Below are 24,987 nucleotides of genomic sequence, written 5' to 3'. Positions count from 1 at the left end.
CATGAACAAATCATGCTGGAGAGAGAGATACATCTCCCAGAGACTGCCACTTCTTTGGAACAAGCTTCCAATTCATGTGAAACAGGGCCCCACCCTGACCCTCTCTTCAAGCGCAACCTAGATCAAGGATGAGTGACCACAGATTCACTACTGGGAGTGGTGCTCGTGTCCCTTATGGACAGAGGCAGTTGCTATTAATTACCATAGACTCTTAGCTCTTGTGAACTTCGCTCACCTAACCACTGACAGTTGGAGCAACTAAGGATTAATATGGCCAGGCTTGTAAGGGCTCTAGGTCCGTTAGCCTAGTAACCTTCTATGAACCTTTGAACCTCTATCAGTTAGTATGTAGGTAGGTAGGTGGGCAGGAGGACAGTACATAGAATGAGTTAAAATAGAAGTAGGCATGGAAATAGGGAGGAGCAATAGGAAATGTTGAATAGGAAGATGTATAATGTGTTAGATGTATTATAGTTTATGAGAGGATAGCTTTAAGTTCAACTGTTTGTAGAATAGCCTAAGGGGAGCATTATTTTGATTGAATTGATGGCAGAGCCTGCTTTCTTGTTAATATTCATGAAGTGATATGATGTGGTCGTTAATATTTATAAATCAATGCTTTGCAGTTGAACTTGTCAGAAAATCTTTAAAATTTGCACCTCAAATGGCCCACCTTCATCTCATTAATATTCATCACAAGGCATGGTTATGGTTATTACTATTCATCATGCAACGGTTTGAAGTTGCACTTGTCTGTTAGAATATCATTTTACTCTTTACAATTCTGCTCAGCTTTCTAAATAACACAACATATGGTAGGAATATTTGCACAAGTTACATAAAAATAGTGCCAAATCACTTTAATATGATAAGTCCTGGTGCTGTTAACATATTCTTTTCACATGTCTGCATGTTCTGTGTGTGCATGCGTGCGTGCGTGTGCGTGTGTGTGTGTGTGTGTGTGTGTGTGTGTGTGTGTGTGTGTGTGTGTGTGTGGTCTTAAGCATTACTGGCAACCTATACTTGAGTAAAATACCATATACCTTGATAGGCACCAATGCATTTGCACTGAAGATGCATTTCTTTCTTTACATTACGTATCATTAATCCAAATGTTATAATGTGTATGGCTTTCTACTCTTACTGCAGTTTGTTTGCATTTATTCACAGTGCATGATACTATACCCTTTGAATATAGTAACTCATTGGAACAGCTTACCCTTAACTCTCTGTAAGCATAGCACAGCTTCTCAGTTTGTTCCAGTGTATATTTCAGATTACATAGGAAGCAGTGTTATACCTTTGGAAGTGTACTCAGGGGATGTTTTACATTAGGTGGTCACTTATATGACCTGTAATTCTTCATAGTATTAAATTTACACTTTGTTGTTATGTTTGTGGAACAGTCCAGACTATTGTAGTAAATATGTTTGTTGACATTTTTTTTAGATTGTATGCTGTTGGTGGTCGTGATGGAAGCTCTTGTCTTAAGTCCGTTGAATGCTTTGATCCACATACAAATAAATGGACCCCATGTGCCCAGATGTCAAAAAGAAGAGGAGGTGTAGGAGTAGCCACGTGGAATAGCTTCTTATATGCCATTGGAGGGCATGACGCACCAGCATCCAACCTCACATCCAGATTGTCAGATTGTGTAGAAAGGTAAAATAGTGGAATCATTATACCAATGTAGTAAAATTATAAATGGGAATAATCACGTTTTTTTTTTACTTACCTCTGTTTGAATTTCCTGTGTTACATAATAGCAGTATTTCTTGATTATGGCTTCTTAAGTAGTTCTAATAATTTATCATTGCTGCATTACTGTCAAGCTTTAATTCCATTTTTTTAATGTAATAGCAGAAATGTATTCCATTTCTAACATGGGACATTTTCAGAGTTCACTAGATCAATCCTCATGTGTTCTTTAATGTTTATGAGGTGCTTTCTTCAAACATGGATGTCTGGTACTGAGGTGTTTGCTCTGAATACTCTGCCAGAGACCAGTGCCAAACCCATACAGCTGAAGAGCCAGTCAGGAAAAGGGAACATTAGGTGTCTTTGGTGATTGTCCTTCCTTGGTGGGTAGGATGGGAATGGAGTCACTCAGGATGTGACTCCTAGCAAGGGTCTAGTGCAGCAGTGAGAACATGGAATTAGGGAGGTCAGAGGGCAGGAGGCAATGCAGTGATATGCATGCTGTCTGCTATGGATTAAATCTGGAAAGGGAAGAAGGACATTTTTGCAGTTGATGCTGGACTTTGCTACCAACCAGCCTTCTGGCAGTACAGCACTGCCACTTCCCCCATCAAGGCCAAATGCTTATGGCTCAGTAGGCAATAGTCCTCTGAGGAAGGAGTCAGTTCCCTTGAAGGGGACATTAAGAAAATACGCAGTGTATGACTTGGATGGAGAGACAACAGACAGACACAAGGCAGTCTGGAAGAGAGTGTTGACTGCTATCAGGGCTGAGGACTGATTTCTGGTGTTCAGTGGTGTCAAGAGAAAAAGTCTGTCATGGTGTATAAAGCATGTTAAGTTAAAAATAGAGTGCTGTCTTCAGCATGTACCTAGAGTTGCCTAGTTTTGTATTTTATATATATATGGTCATCAGTATTACCAGGTAAAGATCTGAAGTGATCTCCTCTATCATCTTTAACCATCAGGACTTAGCCATTAGCTCAGGTCAGTTCAGCACCAAAAACTTTACTAAGTCCTTCAACTCTGAACCCTATGCAGTAATGCCCTGTATTCTCTCTCAACTCCAGATCTCTTATTGCTACGTACAGTTTAGAGGAGATCTCAGATCCTCTCTCCTCAAAACCTGTTTTATCATTATGTTTTTTGATTTTTGTGATTTTACTGGGAATTTTAAGGGGTCATTCCTCAATGCCTCTTTGAATGGAACAGAACTAAGGTTCCTCAGGTGAGAGAGAAGCTGAAGAGGAATAAACAGGATGACAAAATCTTGATGGTCCATAGAATCTGTTTTCAAGCCTCAAACAGCAGCTTGCTAGGATTTAGAATGTTTCCATGCAGTTATGGTTTAAATGGAGCCAGCAGCAGCAGTTTTACCTTCAGTCTGAAGTTCATCTCAGAATGGACACCCATTCAAGAGGTGGAATTTTTGGTAGAACCAGGGCGTATATAACTTCTTACATTGCACCCCCAAATGCAGCTGTAACCTTGGGGACTTACATGACTGCTCAACTCTGGAGGTAGTCAACGGTCAGTCTGTTGGCATTGATGGCCAGTCATGCAGGTGTAGAACTGTTATTTCCTGAGGTTACACAATCACATTTCTTTTCCTACCCTGGCCACTCTGTCATCCTGTTTTCAATTTGCAATTCTGTCAAAAGAGAGCAGCAAAATTCCTTACAGTGCAAGCCATCCAAAATTATGTCCTGAGTGAAATCACTGTTAAAGTATTCCTAGTCAGTGGGTTATCACCTCTGAAGTCTGGCAAGGGTACCAAAGCTTTACCCTTCCCAGCATTATACAAAGACTTGCAAACCCATTGTATATTCTGCTTAGGACTGGAACACAACTATAAAGCCTCTTCCATTTGCCAGTCATTTCTAAGATGTTGTGATCCCGTTTGTCCTCAACCAAAACTTTTCTGGAGATCCAGCATTTGAAATGCTTGGTCTAATCCTAGATGGCAGATCCCTCTGCCCCAGACATACCTCTACCACTTAAGAAAAAGCTTAAAAGACCTAGGCTGGAGACTCAGCCTTCTCTTTCTGATTCCAGTGTACCTGCTGAACATGCAGTACACCTGATTCCATCTCAGATGTCCTCTACTGAGACCCCGCCAGAGGCCAATATGGCATCAGAGGATCTTACAACTCAGGAATCCACAGAAAAAGCTGAACCACAAATTATCATCTCAGAAGTCCCTAAGGGCATTCCCCAGATACTAGCTGGGGAAGATATCCCAGGTAAATTTATTGAGGTATGTCAGATATCTAAACCACCACAAGCAGAAGTCACGCCAAAAAAGAAGTGCCACAAAATTAAGTGTGTCACTTCTCTCCCTTCTCTTCTCCTTCTCCTGGGGAGAAGGAATAAATAGACTTTTCTCAGGGTTTGTTCAAGGCTATTTTGGCCCTGATGCTTCCTTCCTTTTTTCCTCAAATCCCTACCCCTACTCTTCAAAGGGTTGCTGTGGACTCATCCTCCTCTGAAGATAAGGAGACTTCTGATTCTGATCATTCTCTGGCCTATTTCTGTCAAATCCATTCTCCTGGTTAAGTCCCTTCTTATTCTGTATTTTTCCATTCTTCTGTATCTCCTGTGGCAGAAAGTTCTTTTGGAGAGAGAATATTAAACATAATGAATCATTTTGAGTAGGAGTCTAAGCAGATGACAGAGGTCCAGAAAAGGTACTGCAGCCTGTTGGAAATGGGCATGCTGACCTTCCCCAGTTCCTCCTGTTCTTGGAGCTTTCTTGAATGCTTTTCAGTCCACCCTTGCTGCACCTGACTCGCAGAGTCCCCCGCCCTGAAATGGCCAGGCAGATTTTATAACGTCCCATATCATCTTAATTTCTTGTTTAAAAAATCCTGTGGCAGACCCCCCTCTGCAGTCTCTCTCTCCTGATAAGCTTTCTAAATCCCTTCTTAATCCCAGTGTCCTCCCTTCAGACAAAGTTAGCAGAGCAATTTATAGGTAGGGTAAAAAGTTTATAGCTCCTCTACACTGGCATTCAGGGGTCTATATTAGAACATCGAATGTTTAATAGTTCGAATCACTAAAGGTCAACCTTTAATGATCGAACTATTAAAACATTGAATGTTCCTAAAAAATAATTCAAGCAAAAAAAAAGAAAAACTAAAGGGTGTAGGCAGGGGGGAAGCCCCCCTACACCCCCCGCTACTTAATGTACCAACTCCGAGACCGCACTACATTGAGTAAATGGAAATCTCCCCTTACGGAGATTTCCATTTACATGTTCGATATTCTGAACATTCTCTATTGTCGTGTCGACAATATCAGATTCAGTATTGTCGGCTTTTGACAATATAATATAGATCCGCATTTAGGGCTATCATTTACTAAACATAAATGACCAGGTGTATTATATCCATCCTCTCTTCCTTAAAGAGGCAGTAGTGAATTCAAAAAAGACTGATGCTAAACAGAAGATGTCGTCCTTACTTAATCAGGCTACACAAATAACCAGACACAGCATGAAATGTAGATATGATGTTGTAGACTTTGTCCAAAGCAGCTGTTACTCTGGCCTTTCTAGCAGCTTTAGATGTAAAAGATGTCCGTCTGCATATGCCAATTTACATACACACACACACAACACACACACACCCCATCCTGGAGATTCCTCAGGTTTTGTACTGGGTTATCATTTTCAGTTTACTGCTTTGCCTTTTGGGCTTTCCACATCCCCAAGTTTTTCTACAAAATGTGTGGCAGCAGTGATTGCCTTTTGTTGAACCCAGGGAATCCAGATATTACCCTACTTAGATGGCCTGTTAATCCAAACCTTCTTGCCACAGATACTTCTGCAACACATGTAGTTCACCTTCAAGCTTCTCTCACAGTGATCGTCTACAAGAAGTCCTCCCTGCATCCAACTCAAGACTGAGTTTTTCTGGGCTGCAGACTCGACACCAAAAGGATGCAGGCCTATTTGCCTCAGGAAAAAAGTGCAGGGACTTACAGATTACCTTCACAGCCCTGCCTGTCTTAGCTAATGCTCAGCCAGAGAAGATGCTAAGGGCTCTGGAATTTATGGCAGCAACTATCCCAATCCTCACACTTGCCAGACTGAATATGAAGAAAGTCCAATGGTACCTGAAAACATTTTGGTCCCAGCACTCTAACCCTGTAGACACAGTAATTCTTGTATTACCTTGTATTACCTCACACAGAGAGAACCAGGGAAGCCACCTGTGCTTAAAAATAATATCAAAAAACTAAATCCTGCCATTGCGGACTTTGTAGTCAAGAAAGCTAAACAAAGAATAGCTTTGCAGCAGTGGGAAGAAAAGCTCAACAGAAAGAAGAGCCCTAAAGAACGGGTCCTGGTAGAAAGTCGAGTTGACCTTGAGTGTCCTCCAGTGGACCTCCACTATATTAATGAATATAAAGCCTCTTCTGGGATTAATTTGGCTGCTAAAGCATTAGTTGGTTGCGAATGTCTCAGCTGCCCTTTAGAGAATTGTTGTCCTTCTGGAGCACGGGTCCAGTTAGCCTACAATGAACACGGACAGCTGAGAATTCAACCTGGACAGCCTATCTATAAATGTAACTCCTGCTGCAATTGTGGTCTGGATTGCACTAACAGGGTGGTACAAAAAGGTACGCCATATCCTCTTTGCATCTTTAGGACTAGCAATGGCTGTGGTTGGGGAGTAAAGACGCTGCAGAAAATTAAAAAGAACAGTTTTGTGATGTAATACATTGGGGAGATGATCACAAGCGAGGAAGCTGAAAGAAGAGGGCAGCAGTATGACAGTAAGGGAATTACTTACTTACTTACCTTACTTCTTTGTCTCAGGAGAGAATTATAATGGCAGGTAGGACCAGGTGAAACTCAGTCCAGGACTTCCCTTCACTCCCCCCAATTCCTGGTTTCAGAAATATGAGATGAGACTTGGGGAGGCTTGGACAGGGACATACTGAGTACTGGTCAGATGACATCTAAAACCACTGAAGGAACACATCAATATGAAGGAGATGAGAGCCCTTATCCAAACTCGTCATGTCTTTTTCCATATCTGAAGACCAGATTCCATGAGAGTGCTCACAGACAACACCGCAGTCATGTGGTACATAAACAAGCAAAGACAAATGATGTCTTACCAAATGTGCAAACTGGCACAGACCACTTGGGACATTGCCATCCAAAAAAATATGTAGCTAATAGCTATATATATATATATATATATATATATATATATATATATATATATATATATACATACATACACACACACACACACACACACACACCATCACAGGACAATGTGGTGGAAGGCACATTAAGCAGGACCTTGGAGGAACCTTGCTAATGGAACCTCAACAGGCAGGTTTTCATGGACATCCTTCTCACTGGGGGATACCTCATGTAGACCTGTTTGCATCAGTGACCAGCAAACAGCTCCCCCTGTTTTGCACTCGGGGTCCTTGCCCCTAAGCCTAGAGGACAGATGCTTTCACCTTTCAGTGGACAGGGAGATTCCTGCATGCCTGCCCTCCACTACCACCCATCCCGAGGGTTCTTCTAAAGGCCCAAAAAGAATAGCCAAGACTCTTGCTAGTGATTCCCTTTTGGCCAAGACCACATTGTTTCCCCTCTTCTTTTTCACCTAACTAGGGGAACTGCTATAAACTACTTCTGCAAGCAGATCTCATCACACAGTAGAGAGGTTCACTTTTACACCCCAACCTGTTATCCCTTAACATGTGGATGAGAGGATTCTTATTCCTTACAGGCACTTTTTCTGAGGATGTATTTAAGGCTCTCCAAGAAGCCAGGATAGCCACCACTCAAAAATCTAAATAGAAGAAATTTTCATTTTGGTGCCACGGGTCTGGACAGAACCTTTTAAATCCGAGTTACCTTCCATACTAAAATATCTGTGTGAGCTCATGCTTACAGGTCTTGACCCACTCATAGGTTCATATGTTCAAAGGTATATACTAGGCTAATGACCACCAGGGCCTTTATAAGCCTAGCCTTGCAATCCACCCCACTTGTGCCCTTGTGTATCATGGCTGTTTATATTAGGAAGGATGTATGTTAGCTAAGAAGTTTCTAGAGGTTATGTGGGGGATGTGTTAGTTTGGGTTTACTGTCTGCCTCTCTCTAACAGAAACATAGGGTTCAGACCTGATGTGCATTTCCAGTTTCCCATCCATTGGTCAAGGTTATGCTTAAATAGGGTTAGGGATGGACTTTGCTTCACCAACATGTCTTATTTATGTCACAAGCAAAATTGAAATCCTTGTATCCAATGGTTCTGTTACTGTTCGTTTTGCGAATGAGAAAGGTCCATCAAAGCTAAATCTGAGGATGCCCTGTATGCCAGGAATATATCACCTCTCCATAAACTGTAGGGGACAGAGTATAGAAACAGAACTTTAAGGCAGTCAATATAGGACATTGTGTTTATACTCTAGATTTGTCTGGTAAGGAACCTTTGTGGGCTTTACAACTGTTACATATGCCTGGTCTGGTATACACTTAAGGGGGCATTATATTCGATGACCAGTCTGATAAGGGCCAAATAAAGTGGAACTATGACTTCCTTCATTCATCAAAGCTTACCTGTCAGCCATCTCTGCTTGTTTACCCATCAATCCTCCACTTATGTCCAGACCTGAGGTCAAATTATTCCTTAATGGGGTGTTGCATCTTAGACCACCATGGATGCCTATAACCCTTCTTTGGGATCTCAACTTCATGCTGGAAAAGCTTATTTTACCTCCTTTTGAAACAACAGCCTCAGCAAATCTCAAATTATGCAATTGGAAAACTTTTCTCCTTCTGGCTTTTGCTTCAGCTAGGAGAGTTTCAGAGCTCCAAGCTCTCATGGTCATTCCTCCATTTCTCATTTTTCACAAGGATGGGGTGACTTTTAGGGCTAACCCTTCATTCATGCCTAAATCAGTGAACAAGCTGTCACTCAACCAGGCGACAAATCTCCCTACTTTCTTTCTTAACCCAAACAACCAGAGGGAGAAGCTCCTATACTCCTCGATGTTGGCAGACAGTTAAGATTCTTGTTGGACAAAAACAAATCCATTCAAAAATCTGTACATTTGTTTGCTCCTTCATGGACTGAAAACTGGGCCAACCAGTATTTAAGTAAACAATTGCAGGTTGGGTCTGTAAGGCAATCTCCTTATGTTATTCTGTACATGGCAAGTCCTTGCTGTCATGCGCTCGAGCTCGTTCTACCAGGGCAGTGGCATTCTCTGGGACTTTCGACAAAGGGCTGGATGCCAGGGCCATATTGGAAGCACTCACCTGGTCTTCTGTAGGCACCTTCACCAAATACTACAGGATTGCTGCCTTTTCAAGATCCAGAGCTGCCCTTGATAGGCCAGTCCTTCTGGGCCTCTTGGATAGTTTTACAGCTTACTAACCAACCACCATTACGTTCCCTTCAGGTCTGGGAATCACCCATTGATTAGTAATACTGCAACAGTGATTTCAGAAAGGCCATAGTACATTTGTGTGAGAACTTACCATGACAGTAGATGTCCTACTGATCACTGTTGCAGTATTCCTTCCCACCCTTCTCCCCCTCTACATTCATTTTCTACTGCCTCTTCCTCTGTTTGTTCTCCCTCTGTCCCTATCCTGTGGACAGCATCCTAGAACCAAAGGGGCTTCCTTGCTATTTAATGCTTTGCCCATCATAGCTGACGAGTCTCTCTCTGTCAGGGGTCTTCAGGCCATTGGCTAGGAGATAGTTTGAGGAATTGCAGTCATATGTCTGCCTATATACCTTACGCTTATGAGCTGTGGTCACACATCGGATGATCCTGTGAAGGTAAAGCTTTGATACTGTGGCTGAACATCAGCATTGAAAACCCATTGATTAGGAGTACTGCAACAGTGATCAGTAGAGCATCTACTGTTTTGGTAAGTTCTTATGCAACTGTACTTTCTACCAGACAAAAGAAAATATAGCTACAGTTCCAGATTCCTTTTGGATTAGCATAATGGTTAAGGTATTTACCGCACAAGCACAAGGTACAGGGATTTATTCTTACCTGGGAAGCATGGTTAGGCTTGAAAAGGCCCCCCCTGGTGTTGTTAGCCTAGTAATCCTATATAATCAGACAGCATCTGCGTTGTTAAATGAGCATTCTGACAATCGTACAGATATCTGTGCGGAGTCTGCATGTCCTCCCTGTGTTCGTGTGGGTTTCCTCCAGGTGCTCCGGTTTCCTCCCACGTTAGAAAGATATGCTTCTAGAGGTTTCTCCCCATGCCTCTACTGAAAATTGGCTCCATTCCAAGTTGGACTTTCCCGGTTAACAAATGTTAAATAAAAATAAATAAATGATTGTTTGTTTTGGACATGCACAGCATCTGCGTTGTTAAATGAGCATTCTGACAGTCGTACAGATATCTGTGCGGAGTCTGTATGTCCTCCCTGTGTTCGTGTGGGTTTCCTCCGGGTGCTCCGGTTTCCTCCCACGTTAGAAAGACATGCTTCTGGAGCGTTTCTCCCCGGGCCTCCGCTGAAAATTGGCTTCGTTCCAAGTCGGACTTGCTCGGTTAACAAATGTTAAATAAAAAGAAATAAATGTTTGTTTTGGACATGCAACACCGTCTGTGTTGTTAAATGAGCATTCTGACAATCGTACAGATATCACAGTCTCCAAGGGCTTTATTATGTAATGCCATCTCAGTGTGAAACAGACCTAGCATAGGTCTGGATTTGCTTTGTTTGACTGGCCTGGCATAGAGATTTGTCTCTCTGACAACTATAGACCACATATAATCACATACATCCCTCCCAGGCCTCATTGTTATTGACAACCACAGATGGATAATATGACCATCTGTTTTTAGCATAATTTGAAATTATGTTGGATGTTCCAGCACCTCTGAGTATGTCCTTGGGGCAGGAGTGAATTGCAGATTTCCTATTCTTTGCCATCAACCCAATTACCTAGGGGCTTTTATGCAAGATTCTTTTGACTTCCTAATTGGCAGTGTGCAGAAACATGATAATGATGTGTTGAGTACTTTTAATACTACAGATAGTGAACCTAATGCGCTCCCCCTATGGAAATTCATAACACTACGGAGATTTTCAGCTTCTGTCAGTTTATCAGTTTCACCCATATATCCAGGGACTTGATGGACTTAATATTCCAAATGCATCTAGTTACCACTGACTTGAAGATAGAGCCACTCTCATGCTTAGATGCTTACCTGGTTTATCTTGAGATTTGGCTCCAGCTGATACAGCCACCCAGTAGTTAGCTGGATCATTATGAGGATATACATAATATGACTTGGGCCACTTTGTGTTCTTTCTTAGTCCAGCTTTTTAGGGAACTATTGCTGACAGTTTAGCTACCGGGTTTTGACCTACATTTTGAATATAAATGGTGTCCATGACTACGTCATTTCAGAGAGTGTCCATTGTAAGCCTTTTAAGCCTTGCAGACCTTAGTTCAATTTAGAGATCCATGAGTTGATTATAGTCAGATGGTGGTTGGAACTCAGATGGCAGAGAACTTGCCTGCTCAAGGATAAACTTTCTCTACATTTTTACTCCAGGGTATATCAAAAAGAGACTCTGTGTAAGAAGACAGTGATCTTGTCACATTAGATTTCTGCCACATTTAATTGTCTGTCCACTTTGGCCGTTGTCGGGTTGAATGTTCAACCTAGTCTGTATTGCCACTCAAAAAGTTTTTCCACTTGTGAGAAAGGTGTACAGTTATTTGCCATTTTGGTTACCAGGATTAAGTAGTCTGTCCCTTAAAGTGTGTCCATTGTGCGTTATGATTATTTGTATGCCCTGATGACAGGATTTATTATATACTATTGGATTTATTAATCCTGAACCTCCAATGTCCACCTTATTATAAAACAACCCATCTTTGAGTGGATCTAACCTTGAATCCCATATAGTACTGAAGAATACTGTCATCAACCTACTCTGTTTAGATGACATAAACAAATACCCAATATATGCTAATTTTTTTGAAAATATCAAAATATCATACATGTTGACTACAAGGTGGACTAGCGGCTCAGCGGTATAAAAATTGGCTCTAGGTGATTTGGTCATGTTGATTAACGTCACCAAAAATGGGCATGAGTATTTGCCAAAGATAAATGAGTTGAGGGGACCCAGCCTATTCCAACCTATGCTAGGGACAAATGCTAACTGTGGGAGGGGTGCATGTGCTCCCTTTTGCTTGTGTGTGCCCAACATAAATCCCAGCAACCCTCTGTTAGTAAGCTACTGACCTGTGCAAATGTCCAGTTGCCCAGCCTGGGTTACCTGGGATATCTTTCTGAAGTGAAAGCTGGATGCAAAAACAGTCAACCTGCCAAACATGAGAATTTCTACACTCAATATAGGCTCACTAACAGGATGCAACTTGGAAGTGGATGACATGATGGTAAGGAGGAGGTTGGACATCCTATGCATCCAGGAAACAAGAGGAAATCTGGTGTTGCTTCTGGTTCAGGTGGTTTTGATCTAGGTAGGTAGAGGATAGCCCTGCCCCCTCATCGAACCTCTGATGTGTGTGTGCCGTAGCCAAGGATATCTGTGAAGATGGTGGTGGTGGGGAAAATTGTTCCATCTGTGTCATGCCTTTGTCCAGGTCTTTGCATCGATTGCCCTCTCGATAAACCTGCTGGGGTTGCTGGTGGTATCTTTTGTAGCCTCTGTTGAATCTCCTTTTACCACGTCTACAACCTTCTGCTACATAATAAAAGTCTCCATCCCACCAGGACAACATGTAATGTTGTTAAGCCCCAGGGCTACAGGTTGGCTAGAATCACCACTAAAATGGAACCCTTCCTTAAGAACCTAAATGATTTAGGAAAATTTTTTTGGTGAGGGGATAGAGAAGCAGTATGTTAAGAACCATTCTGGAACCTATAATTGAACCAAAAAGTATAAATTCACCAGCACTTAACAGTCCTTATAGGAGGGTGTTAAGGAAATCTATGAACAACTCTAAAGACAGCTATATTTTGACTTTTTCTGTTGGCATCCTTGGATCAAACTCTGATGAACCTTTTGCACATCCGCAAAATGAACAGCATCTGGACCACTAGAGCCAAGTATTTAAATTTTGCTTGTGACATAAATGAGACTTTGGCGAGACAGATACGTGTCTTGGAGGATTCTCATGCTCTTGAACAGGCTCCCCATTCATGTGAAGCAGAGTCCATCCCTAACCCTATCTAAGCATAACCTTGACCAAAGTTTGGGAAATCATCAATTCACCCCGGTTCTAGCCCCCACATCTCTGACAGACATAGGCAGACAGTAAAGCCCAAATTAAAAAACACACCCACACCCACATAACGTCTAGAAATGTCCTAACTTACATACCCTCGCCTAATAAACATCCCTGATACAGAGGGATACATCTGGGTTGGGTTGCATGGCCAGGCTTATAAAGGCCCTGGCGTTCATTAGCCTAGTATATACCTATGAACTTGTAAAGGTTTTATTGGGATAAGCATGTTTATCCTTGTAGATTTCTTCAGATCCAGTTCTTATTCTGACTCGCAGGTGACTTGATTGTCAGTAAAATTATTTAGTTGAAGAACTTGATCTAAATACTTGGGCTGTCGAAAATCCTATATTGGATTTTTTTTGTCCTGACTCATACCCCCTGTATATAAACAGGTTGGATTTGAGATACTGGAGTCCCCACTCATGGGTGACCTTTAATTGTTTATGTATGTTACACATGATGTACTGTACTAATTATATGTAGCTACTTAATACAGTACTAACCTGCAGTTAAGCTGTGCACTGTGGTCCACCATCATGCTGAGGAGTGATTCATAAAGAAATATCACTACTCAACATGACAGTAGATCAAGGCTCATTACCGTAATATGCTAATGAGGGGATCCAATGCTTTGCTTGCTCAACAGCATCACTGGGGGGGGAGTTGAATAAGTTTGTAAATTCAGTTGTGATGGCAGTTTTCCTTGCTGCACAGATGGCTTCATTGCCTGTAAGGTTTTCCCCAGTGTGCATCTGAATTTTTTTTCTTTTTTTTTTATAATTATAATGCTGTGTTGCTCAGCTGTGTCTCCAGAGCAGCATAGTAGCAAAGTAGGGGGATCACTGCCATGCTATGTGCAGTGCCATCAGTTAATACACTATGGGTTTCCCATAGGTTACTGTATTGGGGCAAGCTAGTACTCTGATGATATTCTGTTTTTTGAACAATGTACAACCGGTGGGGGGGGGTAATTGCATACACACTCTACGCATTGAGTATAATACCTGGTCAGTGGGATAAGGCAGCACACAGTGTTTTATACGGTGTGTTACTTCTTTTATGAATCATAACAGGCGGTAGCATAGCAAACCTGCTCCGCCATGCACAGTGTTTATGAATACTAGTACCCTTAGTTAATAATTGGGACAATTACCTTATACTGAAAGATTGATGCCTACCTCATTTGTTTTTTCCGACATTAATGAGAATCAGGACTTCTTAACAAAAGATACCTACTCCTGTTTTGTTTTTCAGGAGGGGTATCTAGGAGACAAAAGGTAAGTCACGGTTTTCTGAATTATGGCTTATAAAAAAAATAAATAAATAATAGCCAAATCATTTTTCTCAGAAGATGAGTGACATTTTTAATATGGTTGAATTAAGAAGCTGCATGTCTCTTTTGTAGGTAGTATTTTGCAAGTTTACAGAAATATTGTTTGTGTTTGCAGATATGATCCTAAAACAGACGCCTGGACAGCAGTGGCCCCCATGAGCATTAGCAGGGATGCTGTAGGAGTATGCCTGCTCGGTGACAGATTGTACGCTGTTGGGGGATATGATGGCCAAACGTATTTAAATACTGTTGAAGCATATGATCCGCAGACTAACGAATGGATTCAGGTAAGAGAAAATCACTGTTTATGTATCACATATTGTTTTATTCTCCTTGGCTGTCTACAAGACAGGTGCAGTTCTTTGAGATCACTGCGGGCTAAATACTGATTTCTTTAGCACACCTGAAGTTGTTTGTATATATTGTTAATTGCAAAAATAATATAAATTAAAAACTGTGTTGGTCCAGCATGTTTTGTTACCTTACTGATGAATAAGTATACGAATATATTATCGGATACATCCTAATATTTATTTCTTATGTACACTCTAGGCTCTAGTCCTCAACCTCGTCAACACTGAGATATACATTGCACATTCTTATAGCACTGTGACACCTGTGCACTGGCCCAGCAATCAAGGAGCCTCAATCCTCACCACTAACACCAGTGAGGGGTGTCCATATAGGGAAAGGATAATAAATACACACACAGTAAAGTACAATTTCCCTTAAAAGCACACAGAGATCGCAGTCAGTCTGGGGCTGGTTTCTCCCTTTCTCTTCAAGTCCCTAGTATGACTCCCCACTGGCACAGCTGTAGGTTCCAGATCTCAGCCTAGTGGGCCAGCTAAAACCTCCCAACACCCTCTCTGTCCAACCAGTGCTTTGTGTCCCTGCCCAGGTATGACACACACACACACACACACACACACACACACACACACACACACACACACACACACTTTGGGATAAGAGTTATATACAACCACACAGACACTCCTGGGGAAGGCTGGTACAAGTTCTCCAGATGTTCCCCTTTTACCCAGACTATGCGGTAGTACCATTTGCCACCACCCATTAATATTTATCAGCTACCAAAAGGCCCTTATGAAAGGCTGTCCAATTGTACTGTGCAATATTATTATCCAAATCCAAATGGTAAGTGTAACTGAACAGTCAAGGCTTATTTGCAGTGACTTGGACAGTATCATTATATACATGCAATGTACTCTAGAGCTTAAATTATCTCTACAGAAAACAGCCACAGTTGAAAAGTTTGAAAATAATTATTAATAAATAATAAAAACACAAGCCAATACTTCTTACTACACAGTGCTAGCCAAGAATCCAGAGATCACAGGAAAATGCTTAAAATAATACAGTAGAATAGTTCTGACATCAACACAGAAAATCACTTAGTCTAATCTTCCTAATTCCTAGCTATTTCTAAGAGAAACAGTAAAGTCTAAGATCCTACTTACATACAAACACAGGCAGAGTGGTGAGCTGGATGTTTTCAAGACAAAATGCTCAAATGCCCTCATTCTTTCTCTCCTTAACTTGACAACACAGTACCACTGATTCATTTCAGGTTACACCATTTCATTCAGGTTCCCAGGCTAACAGAACTCAGAGGTTAATAGCCCTTTTGATCTTGCAGATGGTCAGGAAGCCAGAGCAATAAAAGAAATTATACATGTAAATTCTAGCCATTAACTCTGGCCTCAAAACAATAGGCAGAATGCCTCACTCTAGACATCTCGGCGCAGAGGTTTAGATCAAAGAATTTCACAATGCTTGACTTACCAGCTTTGTTACAACAGAGTGCACTGTTCCATTTTTGCAGTTCCACCTCTAACAACATTTTCTTCCATTTAAGAGAACCAGACTTTGGCTTATATTAATATTTACAAATGACAGAATTATCTACAAAATTCTATCTAGCTAGGCTGGCAGCCTTCACCTATATTCACAAGCACAATGGCTGAAGCTTAGTTTCAGTGCCACTACAGTATACCCATAAGTAGTACTTGTAACACTGAATCCTTGTAAGTAGTGCCCATGTACAGAGGAGGTTGGAGGTATGCTCATAGGTTAGTACTAGGCTAACTGCCCTTGTGGGCCATTTTAAGCCTAGCCAATTACCCCATGTAAGAATCAAACCCTGTACCTTGTGTTTATAAGGTAAACACCTTAACCACTTCACCAGCCTCCCATTTAAGAGAATAAATAATGTAGCAGGTTGTATGACTTACCATGCAAAAACCATTGGCAGAGATTATAGTTGACCAACTAGTAATCCCATAATCTAAGTAGGGTATAAAGCAGGAAGGTAATACTGACAGCCATCTGTAGCTGTAATAGTCAAATCAGTACTCATCACTAGTAGATAATCAAATAACTGGTAAATGCTTTAACAAAAATGTTTACAGCAATGACTTTCCACCTCATCCCACACAATATTTAGTGTAGTCCATATGTAGAACTGTGAGATAAAAAGCAGTGGTTACCAGAGGTATATTTCAAGATGCATTGCAATGGAGGGTAGTACTGTCAGAAAAATATTTGAGAGTCTTAGCTTGTGATGTAGCATGCCATGTTAAATGCTGGGTGGGCACATATATTGCCTGTAAAATTTGAATGCCAAACTATGGGCACTTCAGATTTTAAATTTATATTTGCTAAACTTGAATTTGCCCCATGCCAATGTGCATTTTTGTAAGCCATACTTATAAATTTGTGACATAAAATTAGTATTGGATGGGAATTTGAAAATTCACCCCCAGTCATGCCCCCATCCATCCCCATATCAGCTGCATCATTGTGGGGGGGGGGGGGGTGATTTTTTAGCTGAATTTATCAGTCAGTAGATTTGCTGTGTCACCCTGATCAGTGAAGGTGGTACCATTCACCACCAGTTCGCTCACTGCTGTGTGTTACCTTTAAGATTACAGACATAGCTGAATAAGGCCTTGTGATTGTCCTTAGCCTGCAAAGCTATCCTGACTTTGTAGTTGGCCTTGTTGGACTTAATTAGACCTCTTAGTTTCTTGTTTAGCTGTGTAAAAGATACTTGTCTTTAAGGGAGCTGCTCTTCCTAATTTTGGCCATGAGTTTTTTTTCTTTTATTATGTACTCTGTTTAGCTGAGGATTCCAACAGTGGGTGGCTGTTTTTAGTGTTTGTTTTGAGTTTACTTCTGGTATGTATGGCAGCCTGTATGCAGCCATTCACATCTGTATATGGAGTCTGTAAATAATTCTGCATGGGTACCTGTGATATCGTGGTTAGGGTAGCCTTGAGTTTTGACAGACTATCACTTAATAGGATGTAGTTTGCCTTAGAATAGTTCCTAACTGTTTGTGGTTCACCTGTTTTTTCCTGGTTGATTTTTTTCTGCAAAGGAGACAGCTTTGAGATCTGACCTCACTAGTGACGACATGACATGGGAGGGGGGATGCATCACTGTCCCATGTTGGTAAGTATCAGATCTAGTATTTTTGATCCTGTGGTTAGAGTGTGCACTATCTGTTCCAGGGTGTTTGTGATGATAAAGTCCTGGAAGCATTATGTATGTGCATTTAAGGCAATTTAAGTTTCCTAGTCTATAGAGGGGTAGTTAAAGCCACCTATGAATAAGATGTTTGATTGGATTGTGAGCACCTGTAGTAGGTTTAGGTAGGAGTCATGAGACTCTAGGGACATGGATGGTGACATGTAGCCAGCCATGATATGGTTGAGACCTTATCGGTAGTGACTTACAAGTAGATGAGCTCCAAGGCATCATCCTATTTAAATAAGATGGAGGTATGTTTGTTACTAATGTAAATCAAGAAACCTCCATCTTTTTCTCTAGTCTGTGCTCTTGTTTGTCTATATGTGTAGAAAGCACTATAACCTTGCACTCCAGAGTGGAGAGTGCTTGAAGGGGTGTGGAGTTTTTTTGTTTAGGCTCCTAACATTGAACAGTAACACCTTAAGGTTACTTGGAGACATTTTCACTATGTTGGTAGTTTTGTCTTTTTGGCATTGACTAAAAAAGCCTCTAAGGGGGTGGATAAAGTTTTAGCCAATATCCAAAAGCCTGGGGGGACAGGTGCAGCCCATCTTGGCAAAGCAACGTGGTCTGTTGACTATGTCCACCCATGCTGACAGATATTGGATTCCCCTGGAGTGGCACCAGAAACTAAGCCAATTATTAAAATCAATAATTTTATGTTTGCAATGTACTAAATGAAGTAGCAGTGAAAGTTATTAAAGAGATGAAACAAGCTCAGTGGGTGTACAAATCTGAGATAGACTTACCAGTAATCATGTCATACTCAGATGATCTGGTAGTTATTACAAGAAATAAGCTTTGGACAGGTGGTGAATATTAAAAGATTCAAAGAATTGTTAAAGTAAAGTGAATTTGCAATAAATAAGAATACATTTTAAATGTTTAGGAGAGGCCATAAGAGTAGGAGGTATGTATTTTTCATAAACAGGATTGGAGATGTCAGGTATGAAAGTCTGAGTAGTAAAAAAGAGCATGAGCAGTGAGAAGATGTTTGAAAATATAGGCATTATAAGTAAGTGCGGAAGACATTCAGGATGTTTTTCAAAATAAAGTTATACTTTATTTTGATATTTTCAAGAAAATTAGCATATATTGGGTCTTTGTTTATGTCATCTAAAGAGAGTAGGTTGATGACAGTATTCTTCAATACTATATGGGATTCAAGGTTAGATCCACTCAAAGATGGGTTGTTTTATAATAAGGTGGACATTGGAGGTTCAGGATTAATAAATCCAATAGTATACCTATCATCACTTTACTTAGAAATAGCCTGTCAAGTGGACTAATGGACTTAAAGTTCTTGAATTTTCAGAATACCTTTAAGAAAAATAAAGAATATCTGAAATATCAAGTTTTATAGATGTGTAACATTAGTGAGGTACCTGAAAAGATAGATGAGAGGGGCTTTTATGGTACTGATCCATTGCAAAATGTTCATGGAGATCTAAGAACTGCAGTATCTCAAAGGAAAAAGATTTAAACTAGTAGAGTACTGGCTAGGTTTTCTGTGGAGAGTTATGTTAAACAAATTGTCCATGAAAGGATAAAAGAAAATAATAGAAAATATATAATATATATAATAATATAGAAACAAATGATCATGTATTTTTGAAATGCATGAGAGCAGAAAAAATGTAAAATGTTGTGAAACATAAGTATGTAGCAAAATGTGGCATATTAATAGATATGGATGTGATGTTATATGGAAAGCATAAACATTTAGCTAGACTAGGAGCTGATAATGTCTGGCAGCTAGCCAAGAGGATTAAAGTTCTACCCTGTTAATGAACTGCTTCCTGTGCCAAGCGTACAGGATTTGAATCTTTCTAACTTCATTTGCCTACTGTGTGACCTTGAGTGCTTTGGGGCAATTGGGAATTTGGTGATAGCTCCCTTAATTGTGTTTTGGATTGCATGTCTAATAATTACCTATGAAGAATGTGGAATAAGTTCATACTTTCATAGGTAAGTAGTAGGCTAGCTTCCCTTGCTGGCCATTTTAAATCTTGCCACTTTCCCTTTTAGTGCTTGAAATAACCTATCCCATTTGGTTATAGATTGGTCTTACTCATCCCGTGATCAATAATTCTATATTACCCCTAATGAGAATAATTGGGTTCATATCGTAAGTAATTTGAGGAGACCAATGCATGAGATGAAGCTTTTAGGAGCTGCATTTGTCCATTAGTAGTATGAGGAGGCAGTCTAGGGGTAAATTTTCTGTTCTCCATCCACAGATCTAAGTTGAGCATGAAAATGGACAGGGGTGAACTTTGTTTCTGAAGTTGTTGTCTTCATTTGATCTTCAACCTGTGGGTTCCCAAATCTGGCATGGATCCGACTCGGCCGTATATCCAGCATCTAATCTGAGCTCAAAGCTCCTCCCCTACCCATAATGCCCTGTCTCCTTCCTCCCTTCAGATCTCATTTGCCATGGTAATGTCCGCATCGCAATCCATGCTCTCTGGTATTTTTGTTGGGTAAGTGACTTTATTATAGTTTTTAGCTCTTTTTCTTTCTAATGTCCTTCACCTTTTCTGTTTTTCTACCTGCCATCATGCTCTCTGCGTCAGTAAAAAAAAAATCTCTATCTCTTTCCTGTCTAACATGTGTGTGTGTGTGGTCCCTATGTAAGTGAGTGTGTGTTGGGCTGTCCGGTTGGGAGTATGTCAGAAACCCCCAAACCAGGCTTCTGAAAATGCACAGTGTGTGGCCACAAGCTCTCTCAAGTGGATGTCTCCACTCTGTGCATTGAATGTCGTGGGGCAGCCCATTTGGAGACCTCCTGTTCCATCTGTACTGGGTTTAATCCCTGGGCACTGATGGACAGGAAGAATAAGTTAATTTTGAAACGTCTTCTCCCCCCTCCTACCACCGGGGCACAGGCCTCTTCAGCCCCAGCTTCTACTTCCATGTCCAGCCCAGCCTCTGGGACTCAACCAGTCAAGGGATCCGGGGACAAAGACAAATCAGCCAAGTCCTAGATCAGGGCCAGGAAGCAATCCCTGGATCGCTCATCTTCATTGGGCCCTCCAGCGAAAATTAAGTCGGCTCCGAGGATGGAGTATCCATGGCTCCATTCCCCTCAGATTTCTCCGGAGCTAGAAATCTTCAGACCCAGTCGCCGGCCAGGCTTCCCCTCACTGCCCCTCTAGGCCGGTGTCGATGGCCTCCTCTTCTCGCTCTACCCACAGCCTTTCCGAAGTGGAGATGGATAGGATGATGCATACAGATGGGAGTCCTGCCTGCTCCCTTTCACTCGGGAGTGGGGGGTATGCAGTCTGCATTCATCCCTATTACTCCTTCTCTGATCCAGCCTCCGGTTTTGGAGCCCTTGGATCTGAGGACACTCGGCATTGAGGGGTCGGCTCTGATGGTAACTTTTACCTTGACGCTGACCATGGCCTTGAGCAGGTCAGATCCAACTAGCTCGGATCTGCCTGGCTCTTGGAGCCATAGCCTCAGCGCTGGATCCAAGGGGATGGTGTCGGCTCCGAACTTTTCAGAGCAGAGCCTGCCCCTTGGTATCTCAGTCCCTAGGAGTATGGCTCCAGCTCCCCCTTTGGGTCAGAGGGTTACTGCACTGGCTATTATTCCTTCTCAGAAGGTCCATTCCCCTTTGGGTTTTAACATGGTAGAGAGTCTCCTCTCAATCCCATCGAGACCCTTGACAGTCTCATTTTTGGAGTCCGTCCTGGCTTCCTCTGTTCCTGACAAGGATCTGGACATTCTACCATCTCAGAGACAGCCTGCTGCCTCTTTGCCCCAGCAAGATGTTGGCAAGTCATCGCCAGAGACCCCCACTGAAGAGGTTCTTGCAAAAGTATGTGCAAAAGGAGACACTTAGACTCCCCAGAGGAGTCCCTCATGGAAGGCACTGATTTGGAGGAAAAGGAAAGTTCTCCCTGTCACATCCAAGGATGTCTCCTTTGGAGACGTCATGGAAATCCTATGCCAGCATGGGGGGAGGTCTGCCCAAAAACCTAACCCGGATGAATCGATGTTCTTGGAGGGATTTGGCACAGGACCCTCTACTTCTTGGGTGTTCCCTCCCACGGATCCTTTGGTGGATCTTACTACATCTCAGGTGCTGAAGGAACCAGACATGGTGGTGCCCATTCCCAAACACCTGGCCAGAGTTTTGAGTCCCCCTTCAGACAGGACCTATTGGACTAAGGGATCCACGGTTGATGCCATGATGGTGGCAGTCACCACTAAGAAGGAGCTCACTCAAGAGAGCTCTACGGTCCACCCTTCTGACCGAGAGTCCAGGACGATGAACCATTTTGGGAAGTGGGTGTATGCTTCAGCGATCTTTTCTGTGCATGCGCTGAATTATATGGCACACGTGATTAGGCTGCTATGAGACCTGGTCAAGGAGATTGCTGAGTCTACCACTGGCCCCATGTCGGCGGAGGACAAGAATGTGTTCTCCTCTTGACCCTGACATCTAGGAGATCGCTGAGACTACCCCTGGCTCCATGTCGGCGGAAGACAAGAAAGTGTTCTCTCAAATGGCCACCCAGACATCTATTGCTAACATGTCTATGCGTCTCCTCTCCCATGCAACCAAGGGTGCCGCTAGAGCTACTGGTACAGTCGTTGCCATCAGGCGCCATGCCTGGCTCTGGCTCTGTGCATTTTCGGAACCCCTTAAGGCAGCTTATATGAATGCCCCTTACAACGGTTCCTCCCTTTTTGGGAAGTCAGTATGTGACACCTTAGTTCAGAGTGAGAAGGATGGGAAGACTCTGTCTGCCGTTGAGATCCACTTTTTGGCCCCTCAATGAACCTTCTCTAGGAATCAGCGAGGGGCCAAGAAGATGTGGTTCCGGAAATCTCAGAGTTATTCCCAGGACACTCAGGACTCACCTTCCCCCAGGGGCAGAGGGGAGATTTGATAGACACCATCCTAGAGGCAGAGGGCATCCGAGAAGTCAAGGGTCTTGAGAGCCTTTTTCAGAGAGACCCACACAACAACCCTGAAGGGGTGCCCAGCTGCTCATCTCTAGAGGCAATCGGGGGTTACCTCTCACTACACTTAATGGCCTGAGAGTCCATCACGGAAGATCGTTGGGTGTTGCAAATTATATCCAGAGGCTATTCAATCCCCTTTCTCAAGTCACCTCCTCCACCCAGACTCATCCCAGATGTTCCACCCGTGCAAAGGGAGGATGCAGCACTGGAAATTGCAAAGCTGCTAGAAAAGCAAGTCATCCAACCTGCCCCCCAAGACCTGTCCGGATTAGGCATTTATTCCAGGTTCTTTTTAGTGCCAAAGAAAACGAGGGACTTAAGACACATTTTGGATCTCTCCATCTTGAATCTGTCAATGGCCAAAATGAAATTCCAGATGGTCGCCCCTCTGTCTATCTTGCTCTTCCTGCAGGAGAATGATTGGATGTATTCGATTGACCTTCAGGATGTGCTACCACATCAAAATGGACAGGTGCTCTCGGAGGTTCCTCCGCATTTGGCTATGGGGCCAATCGTTATCAGTTCAGAGAGCTCCCTTTTGTTCTCACCACAGCCCCCAGGGTGCTCACCAAACTGATGGCCATTGTAGCGGCTCACCTGAGACTCCAGGGTGTACAGGTTTTCGCCTACCTGGACGATTGGCCCTCGCTGCCGCTTCCAGGCATCAGCTCAGTCAAGCGAGGGATTCCTTTCTTCTCTTAGCCCAGCAGTTGGGCATTACCATCAATCTCAACAAGTCGTCACTGGCCCCGGTTCAAGTGTTAGATTTAATTGGGCTCGATTGGACACAATACAAACCAAAGTCTTTCTTACCTAGGAGAGGATACAGTCTCTGAAGTTACATGTCCTCTGCATTCTTCAAGCTTAGTCACCGACAGCAGAAATGATATTGAGGGCATTGGGGTCCATGGCGGCCATGATCAGTCTCTTACCTATGGCATGTTTTCACATGCGGGTTCTTCAGTGGACCCTTGCAGTCCAGTGGTCCATGTTAGATCTCCTGTTGTCTCACTCCATTCGAATATCTCGGGTGTGCAGGGAGGTCCGACATTCTAGCGGGCATACTCAGCAGGTCTATTCTGATTCCCTACAAGTGGTCTTTGAATCCTTCAGTAGCGAAACAAATCTTTCTCAAGTGGGGTCAGCCTTGCTGTGATCTCTTCATCTCCTTCTAATGCAAAATGCAGAGAGTTCTTCACTCTGAACCGCCCACCGAGGGAAGCCCCCAGAGACACTCTGATTCATGCTTGGCCCCCTGGTCTTCTGTATGCTTATCCTCCTCTTCCTTTGATTCCAAAATTCCTTCAGAAAGCTTGCAGGATGGGGAGCTTAGTTATCCTCATTGCCCCATTCTGGCCTTGTCAGGTCTGGTTCCACTCTCTGTGGTCTCATCTGGTGGCTCCACCATGGACTTTGGATCCAGTTCCGGATCTTATTTCTCATCCTTCAGGGATTTCCCATCCAGACCTTGGCAGTCTGAAGTTCACTGCTTGGCTGCTCCAGTTCCCATGATAGTCAGGACTCCCGGCTTATCTTCATATGTCAAAAGGATCCTGGTGGCGGCTCATAAGTCTTCCAACCAGTAAGGTGTGCTCCAGGAAGTGGAGATGTTTTTCGATCTGGGCCTCATGTCATGCTCTAGATCCCTTCACTGCCCCGGTTGTGGAATTTTTCAGGGATCTGAGTTCATTAAAGGTCAAGGTCCAACGTGCAGCAATTTCTAATTTTCATGTAGGTGATAATATGGTTTCCTTAGCTTCTTCTAAGCTTTGCAAAGCCTTCCTAAAAGACACCTTTCTTCTTCGGCTTCTGACGAAGGACAGAATGCCTCCATGGGATCGTACGTTAGTTCTGCAAGCTCTAATTTCCTCCCCTTTTGAGCTTGCAGCCTCTGTGGATCTGCAATTTTTGTCCTGGAAGACGGCTTTCTTGGTTGCTATTACTTCTGCCAGGTGGGTTTTGGAACTTCAAGCATTGTCAGTTAAGCCCCCTTATATGATTTTTCATAAGGACAGAGTATCCTTGCATACTAATCCATCTTTTCTCCTTAAGGTAGCTTCAAAGTCCAATATTAATCAGGTGATTAATCTCCCTGTCTTTTTCCCAAATTTTCAAAACAAGGGAAGAATATAAATTGC

At 42.5% G+C, this 24,987-nt stretch overlaps 1 protein-coding gene and 1 pseudogene across 2 annotated transcripts in view; both read left to right on the top strand.

Annotated features, from left to right (window-relative positions):
* The window catches only part of KLHL5 (kelch like family member 5), a 1,925,884-nt gene that overhangs the window by 1,847,272 nt on the left and 53,625 nt on the right, over window positions 1-24,987 (top strand). For both annotated transcript variants that reach the window (XM_044062938.1, XM_044062939.1), the window contains exons 9-10: window positions 1,450-1,662; window positions 14,430-14,601. In XM_044062938.1, the coding sequence (XP_043918873.1) occupies window positions 1,450-1,662; window positions 14,430-14,601 (385 nt within the window). The remainder of the gene's footprint in view (window positions 1-1,449; window positions 1,663-14,429; window positions 14,602-24,987) is intronic.
* Window positions 3,659-6,533, top strand: LOC122794726 (annotated as a pseudogene).

This window comes from Protopterus annectens, chromosome 2.part1, assembly GCF_019279795.1.
Source record: "Protopterus annectens isolate FY-2018-M chromosome 2.part1, PAN1.0, whole genome shotgun sequence".
NCBI classification, from domain to species: Eukaryota; Metazoa; Chordata; order Ceratodontiformes; family Protopteridae; genus Protopterus; species Protopterus annectens.
The sequence above is the reverse complement of the archived record's forward strand: the minus strand, read 5'-3'. Positions and strand labels throughout refer to the sequence as shown.